Below are 7,917 nucleotides of genomic sequence, written 5' to 3' on the forward strand. Positions count from 1 at the left end.
CCCCTCACCAGTCATAGTCTTAGAAAGCTGTCTGATACATAAACGTCAGCATGGTTGCCACAGCCCAGGACAGCCTTCTGCCAGCAGAAGTCTGATGGCATCTCACAGTCAACGTCCTCAGAGCCAGAGGGGGATGCCAGCCACCACTATGGGTCACCCACCAGCCAGGGCTGGCACACAGCTGTGCAGGGCTGATCAGCACCCAAGCCCTTTTGCAGATTGTCCTCCTGTCTCAAGGCTGCAGCTGAGAGGGGATTTCATGAGGAGCCTGCAGATGCATGTGGGCAGGAAGTGCAGGCAGATCCAACAGGGAATGTTCCCAGCTTTGGTGCGCCAGTCCTACGTGGCGTCACCCTGCACGCTGCCTCTTGTGCCATGGCAGACCACCTCTCCCTCCGTCTATTTCTGGTTGCCAGGGGCCTCATTCCCGCCAGACCAAATCTGTGAGCACCAGGAGCTCCACCTGTGTACAAAGAATTTAAAGCATGACAGGGCCTTGATGGAAAGGCCACAGGCTCAGCTCCCTGCACACACAGTGTGGAGCTGGAGAGATGGCCCAAGGCTCTAAGGCATGCGGAAAGCTGAGGCAGGAGGGCCTCTGTCTCCCTTTGTGCCCAGCTACCTCTGACTTTGAGCTCTCTCAGCTCAGGCTGGACAGTCTGTGGGGCAAGACTAGGGACAGCCATGGCTGGCAGAGAGCCTGCCGGGCACCAGGACAGCAATAGGACCCCATGAAGCTGCCATTTCACTTGGCATCTTCTTCACAAGAAGCTTGGCATTTCACTGCCTACAGCAAGCATGTTGGCATCATCATCTGTGCCTCTATCGAACAATGCAACTGTTGAAGCTGGTGTGGGAATCGTCTCTTGCACACGAAAATCACCTTGTGAACAGGACGGCGGCAGAGACGTGGGGGTGTGGGGTAGCACTGGCTTGGGCTTTCTGTTTTCTGCTGGGTTTTTTCTCCTGTATTTCACCTCTGCTTCTTCTGCAAGTAGGCTGAGCTTAGGTTATAATGCATTGTATTCTTAGATCAATTAGCTGAGGCCATTCTGCGTTGTTGTTATGATCTCTCATGTTATATCACACTCTATCTCTTTCTCTGACACCTGAGTGTTGTGTGTCACTTTCCCCCTCACGGTTCTGTTGGGGGATTGGACAGGTTAGCCCTTGCACTAAACCATTACACAAGAAGCAGTGTGCAGGCTGATGCCATGTAGGTCTACCACACAAAAACACAGGGGATGAGGCACACAGCACAGAGGATGGGGAATAGAGCACAGAGCACTTCAGTTCCCCTCTGACTGGCTGTGCTTTTGCTTTGGGGGTTTTGCCGCTTGAGGAACCTGCCCTAGCCCTGGATCCTTTGATCTGTGCCCCTGGGCTTGTCGGCTTCCTTCAAGCTCCACTCACAGGGGGTTTCAAATGGCCTCCTCACACTTTTCACTGGCCATGGGGGAGTCACATCGACCACTGCTGCCTGTCAGCGCTCTGCTGTGCGACTCTGCCACAAAGTGAAGAAATAGAATCTGTCATGCTCAAGAAATAGAATCTGTTACACTCGCAACCGACAGGCAGCAGGGTGCCCAAGGCCGTGGGGCGCTTGTGTTGGGTGTCTGTGCTGCTGGGTGGTACCCACAGTGGGGTGAGTGCTGCTGTGCTGTGGGGCTGTGATGTCACTCATGTGTCCCCACCCACAGGACTGTGACATCATTGTAGCAAGACTATAAGACCAGAGCCACCAAACCACAGCAGTCTGTCATCGTGGTAGTGGTGGGACAGCACAATGGCTTGTTGCAGCTTTCTGGTATGCCTCGGCATCCTGATAGCTGTTGTTCTGTTCATCCTGAATGCCAAGACCTCAGGCAAAGAGGTACAGGAAAAATCGGGGCTAGGGTGGGGACGGGGGACCACTTGGGACCAGCACTGGTTGGGACTGGCCCCAGGTGGGCAACTGTGATGCACTCCTGTGTTTGCAGGGTGTTAGCCGCAGAAGGAAGGCAGGGAAATGGCGTCAGCAGCTGGAGGGACAGTCTCGTAAGTGCCCTTTGTCTGGCCCCAGTGCCCCGCTGCTGCCCATGGCCTATGAGAACAGGGCTGCTCTCCAGGGCCCTGGGCTCAGGCGTGAGGCTGTTGCTCAGAGGGCTGCACCTCCTGGTTCTGTTGCAGGCAAGAAGGATCAAGCGTTGGGCCGTGGGACTGAGGCCGCTGATGCCCACAGCCTGGGGCTGCTGTGCTTGGACCTCAGCTGTGTGAGGTGCAGAAAAGCCAGCCGGCAGAGGCAGCGGCAGCTCTATGAGGCACAGCGAAAGCACCCGAGAGTGCGGCTCTGGTACCTGCAGGGCAGGAGTGGCTACAGGGCCCGGCTGGGGCCCAGAGCACGGAGCACAGCTCCTCCCCAGCACGGGCAGCAGCCACACAGGGAGCGGGAGACGCTGGGGCTACTTGATCTGGCCACAGCCCAGCCCAGCCTTCAGCCTGTTGCCACTCCTATGGCACCTCAGAGCCAGAGGGGGATGCCAACCACCACTATGGGTCACCCACCAGCCAGGGCCGGCACACAGCTGTGCAGGGCTGATCAGCACCCAAGCCCTTTTGCAGATTGTCCTCCTGTCTCAAGGCTGCAGCTGAGAGGGGATTTCAGGAGGAGCCTGCAGATGCATGTGGGCAGGAAGTGCAGGCAGATCCAAGAGGGAACCTTCCCGGCCTTGGTGCGCCAGTCCTACGTGGCGTCACCCTGCACGCTGCCTCTTGTGCCACGGCAGACCAGCTCTCCCTCCGTCTATTTCTGGTTGCCAGAGGCCTCATTCCTGCCAGAGGAGACCCGTGAGCACCTGGAGCTCCACCTGCGTGCAAAGAAGTTAAAGCATGACAGGGCCTTGATGGAAAGACCAGAGGCTCAGCTCCGTGCAAGCACAGTGTGGAGCTGCAGAGATGGCCCAAGGCTCTAAGGCAGGGGGAAGCTGAGGCAGTAGGGCATCTGTCTTTCTTTGTGCCCAGCTACCTCTGACTTTGAGCTCTCAGCTCACCTCTGCTTCTTCTGCAAGTAGGCTAGGCTTAGGTTACAAAGCATTGTATTAGTAGATTCATTACCTGAGGTCATTCTGCCTTGGTGTTATGCTGTCTCACCTTCTATTAAACTCTGTATCTGACCCTCCCTGAGTGTTGGGTGTTTCTTTTGCCCTCACTGTTGAGCTGGGGGAGTGGGCAGGTTAGCCCTTGGCCTAAACCATTACACAGTGGCCCAGCTGGCCATTGTGATCCTGGGCAAGCTGCTGTGGGTGCCCTTGCTTTAGAAGGGGGGTTGGACTGGATGATGTCTGGAGGTCCCTTCTAACCCCCACCATGCTGGGATTCTGTGATGTGCCTTTATCACCACTGAGATAAAAGTTCCTGCAGGAAAAGAATGAGCTAGTCCTTCCTGCCAAGAAAGCAACCACAATAAGGCCACTACAGCAGACATCCTTGACATTTGATTTTAGTGACTACCTGCCACAGCACTTCAACCCAGCTCAAGGTCCATCTCAAGCTGCAGGTTTATCATCCCAGCACACAGCCTGGTAGCTGAGGTTTACACAGAGAGGTGAGCACAGGTTTACAGCCATATTTACAGACTGCACAGCACTCCTCTTTGCACAACAATCTCCACCACCTTGTCAGACACTCCTTCACTTTTGGTCTGCCATGAAGCACCATTTCTAGACAAGGTCTTTGTCCAAAATTGCACACTGCAAACCTTGCTTCAGTCTGGCAACCCTGAGAAAAGGCAGGGCAGGCCCATGGTCAGTCATCAGACACATTCTCCTCACCAGTCATAGTCTTAGAAGGCTATCTGATACATAAACATCATCTTGGTTGCCACAGCCCAGCCCAGCCTTCAGCCAGCAAAAGTCCGATGGCATCTCACAGTCATAGAATCATAGAATCAAGAAGGTTGGAAAAGTTTGTGCCCTCAGAGCCAGAGGTGGATGCCAGCTACCATGACAGGTCACCCACCTGTCAGGTCTGGCACACAACCTTCACACAGCCTTCAGAGTATCATAGAGTTGTTTACGTTGGTAAACACCTTTTAGAGCTTCCTTCTAGTTAATTTCCCACAACAGATGTGCTCATGTTTTGTTCAGGATCAGCATGGCCAGTAAAGAAGCCCCAGTGCTGCAAGCTTCTTAGACATACATTCTTCTGTACTAAAGTGTGTCTGCAGTATCTGTTTCTAGTATTCATGCTCTGAGATAGCCATCCAACGTCTGTCTACAATGCTCTCACTTGACCTTCCTCTGTGGTCAGTGGAGAAAACCATTACCAGCTGAACTTGTCCCCTTCTGCAGTAATGACCTAATGCTGTGACATCCAGTTGGCCTTCTGGAAGTAGGTGTACACCTCTCTGTTTCAACTGGAAAGGAAGCCTAGAGAGGGAGTTTTGATTCCAGCATCTTTAGATGGCTAAGATTACAGAAGATAAGTCACAAACCACAGTGCCTACCCAGCTACTGGGGCACCAGAGGATGCCAAAGATTGAGAGAGACATTCTTGTCTTGTTATAGCAGTTCTTAGCTGGCTGACCACTCTTCTTAGGGCACATTTGACTTCTTTGTTCCTCAAACTGTAGATTATGGGGTTTAGCAGGGGGGTGAGGATTTCATAGAGCATGGAAACTATCCTGTCCTGATGAGGGGAGTAGGTGGAGGAAGGCCGCACGTATATGCAGATGGTGGTCCCATAGAAAAGGCATACAACTGTCAAGTGAGAACCACAAGTGGAGAAAGCTTTGTGCCTGCTCTCAGAAGACCTCATGCTCAGGATGGCTATGAGGATACAGATATAAGAGATCAGAGTGATCACAAAGGCACTGCCTCCAAGGACCCCAGCCACAAGGAGAATGACCAACTCCCTGCTGTAGGTAGGCAAACAGGAGAGGGCCAGCAGAGGGGGAATGTCACAGTAATACTGCTCAACCTTATTAAAACCACAGAAAGACAGTGTAAAAATCAAAGAGGTGTGCAACAGGGAATTAACAACCCCCACTAGCCAGGTGCCAATGGCTAGGTGAGCACACAGCTTCATGCTCACAATGTTCATGTACCGCAGTGGGTGACATATGGCAACGTAACGGTCGTAGGCCATCACAGCCAGGAGGAAAATCTCTGTGCCTACAACATCAATGAGGAAGAAGAGCTGGAGCATGCAGCCAGTGAAGGAAATCATCTTGTTCTCGAGCAACAAGACATCCAGCATCTTTGGCACGGTGATAGTGGGACATAAGAGATCCAGTAGGGATAAGTTGCCAAGAAAGAAGTACATGGGGTTGTGCAAATGGGTGTCTGTGCTAATGGCAGTAAGGAACATGATGTTGCCTGCCATGGTGGCCACATATATAATCAAAAACAGCACAAAGAGAAGAAAACGGACTTGGGGAGCATCAGAAAGGCCTACAAGAACAAAGTCTGATACTGTTGATAGGTTGACCCTCTGCATCTTCTCTTTCATTGTGGAAATGATTGCAGAGGTTTACCTGGAAGAAAGAGAAATTGCAACTTAGTCCAAATAGCATCCAACTTCTAAAGAGGGGGCTTTTAGAGGGGTCTGGTTTGCAGTTCAAAATCACCTGCAAGTCTGCATTGACACACAGAAGCTTGAGAGGGACCAAAGACAAAGCTTAAAGCACCACAAGACACTTGAGTTATCAGAAACAAAAGGCACATGGCACGCTCAATCACATCTCCAAATGGGGGAACATGCAGCTGAAGTACAACAGCAGCTTCACACAGAAACACTCACTGCCACACAGCACTGACTACATTGTCCTCTACATCTCCAGGAAAGGTGACTCTCCTTTTTCTTCTTTCTATGTCTGATGAAAACATCCACATATGACAGGACAAGGGCTCCTCTGTAGGCTCAGGAGCTGTTAAGAAGTGATGAGTCCTAATTTAGCAGCGCAGGAACATGCCACACATCTGCAGGTACTGGCAGAAGTGCCACCTTGGCCTCATTTCTTTAATGAGCTTTTATAAACCTGCAGATGTATCTGGGGAGGAACATCTCTGAAGCCTCTTTTTTTTTTTTCCCCAGGATGCCATCTGCATTGCATAAGATGTTCAGAATGCTGCCAAAGGAGGCTAGAAACGTGAGAAACTGCTTTCTCCCTTTGAACCCTTTGACTCCTGTGACTACCGTGTTGAAGGACCTTTTAAAAGGCTGTGGTTTGATACTGGAGTCTACCCCCAGTGAAAAGTGTTAGATGGTGTCACTCATGAGAGGAGAAGGCTGAGAGGGGATCTTATCAATGCTTGTAAATATCTGAGGGGTGGGTCAAGATAAAGGTGCCAGTCTCTTTTGGGTGGTGCTCAACGATAGGCCAAAGAGCAGTGGCTACAAGCTAGAACACAGGGGGTTCCACCTCAACACAAACTTCTTTACTGTGAGGGTGACAGAACACTGGAGCAGGCTGCCCAGAGAGGTTGTGGAGTCTCCTTCTCTGCAAACTTTCAAAACCCACCTGGATGCATTTCTGTGCTGCCTGTGGAGGTCCCTTCCAACCCTTACCAGTCTGTGATTCTCCAGGTCCTGCAGCCCATCTCGGGTGCCATTCCAGGTTGCTAAAGTTTTACACCTCACAGGAGCCCAGTCTTCCAATTGCTTTAAATTAAACTTCAGACTACTTGACCACAAATCATTGGGTCAAAATAAAATTGGCAACAGGTCTATCCCTCTGTGGCTGTGTAGACTGGTGGCTGGAATAAATCCATGTGGTCTAGATCTCTGGGTACCACAGATGGCCCTAGGGCTATCAGATACAGAATCATACAATGGTTTAGGTTGGAAGGGACCTTAGAGATCATCTACTCCAACCTCCCCACCATGGTCAGGGACACCTCTCAACTAGACCCACTGCTCAAGGCCTCATCCAACCTGGCCTTGAACACCCCCAGGGAAGAGGCAACCACAACCTCCCTGGGCAGCCTATTCCAGTGTCCTACCATGCTTGTACTGAAGAACTTCTTCTTAAGATCCAGTCTAACCCTGCTCTCCCTCAGCTTCCAACCATTTCCCCTTGTCTTATCTCTAGACACCCTTATGTAAAGTCCCTCTCCAGCCTTCCTGAAGGATCCCTTCAGGTATTGGAAGGCAGCTCTAAGGTCACCCCAAAGTCTTTTCCTGTATACAATGGATAACCCCAGCTCCCTCAGCCTATCACAGAATCACAGAATCAACCAGGTTGGGAAAGATCTTCAAGATCATCAAGTCCAACCTAACACCCAACACCATCTAATCAACTAAACCATGGCACCAAGTGCCTCATCCAGTCTCATTTTAAACACGTCCAGAGATCGTGACTCCACCACCTCCCTGAGCAGCTCATTCCAATGGCCAATCACTCCTTCTGGGAAGAACTTCTTCCTAACATCCAGCCTAAACTGAAAAATTGTTTTAGAATCATAGAATTGTTAGGGTTGGAAGGGACCTCAAGGATCATCCCATGCCATGGGCAGGGACACCTCACACCAGATCAGATTGCTCAGAGCCAATTCCAGCCTGGCCTTAAAAACCTCCAGGGATGAGGCTTCCACCACCTCCCTGGGCAACCTGTTCCAGTGTCTCACCACCCTCACGGGGAAGGATTTCTTTCTAACATCCAATCTCAATCTACCCACTTTTAGTTTTGTTTTTTTCCCATTCCCCCTAGTCCTATCCTTACCTGACACTCTAAAAATTCCCTCACCTGCCCCATTTTCCCCCTCAAATCTCAGAGCACCTGGGCTCTGTTGGAGTCTCCTCCCACCCCAGGTGTGGCCACTTGGCCCTCCCCACCCACTCCCCTATTTAATCCCCACCAGGAAAGGCAGAAGCCCCAAGCTGAGCCCATCTGGGCTGAGGGATCCTCCTCTCATCACTGGTGAGTGCCCATGGTGTACA

The 7,917-nt window shown here is 51.4% G+C and overlaps 1 protein-coding gene across 1 annotated transcript; it reads right to left on the reverse strand.

Moving 5' to 3' along the window:
• Positions 1-4,479: 4,479 nt before the first annotated feature.
• Positions 4,480-5,475, reverse strand: LOC137446162 (olfactory receptor 5V1-like). The gene has a single exon (XM_068148550.1). The coding sequence runs from the start codon at positions 5,473-5,475 to the stop codon at positions 4,480-4,482; it is 996 nt and encodes a 331-aa protein (XP_068004651.1).
• Between the last annotated feature and the right edge of the window lie 2,442 nt (positions 5,476-7,917).

This window comes from Melanerpes formicivorus, unplaced genomic scaffold (assembly GCF_026170545.1).
Source record: "Melanerpes formicivorus ecotype bairdi unplaced genomic scaffold, bMelFor1.0.p_v2 SCAF_16, whole genome shotgun sequence".
Lineage (NCBI taxonomy): Eukaryota > Metazoa > Chordata > Aves > Piciformes > Picidae > Melanerpes > Melanerpes formicivorus.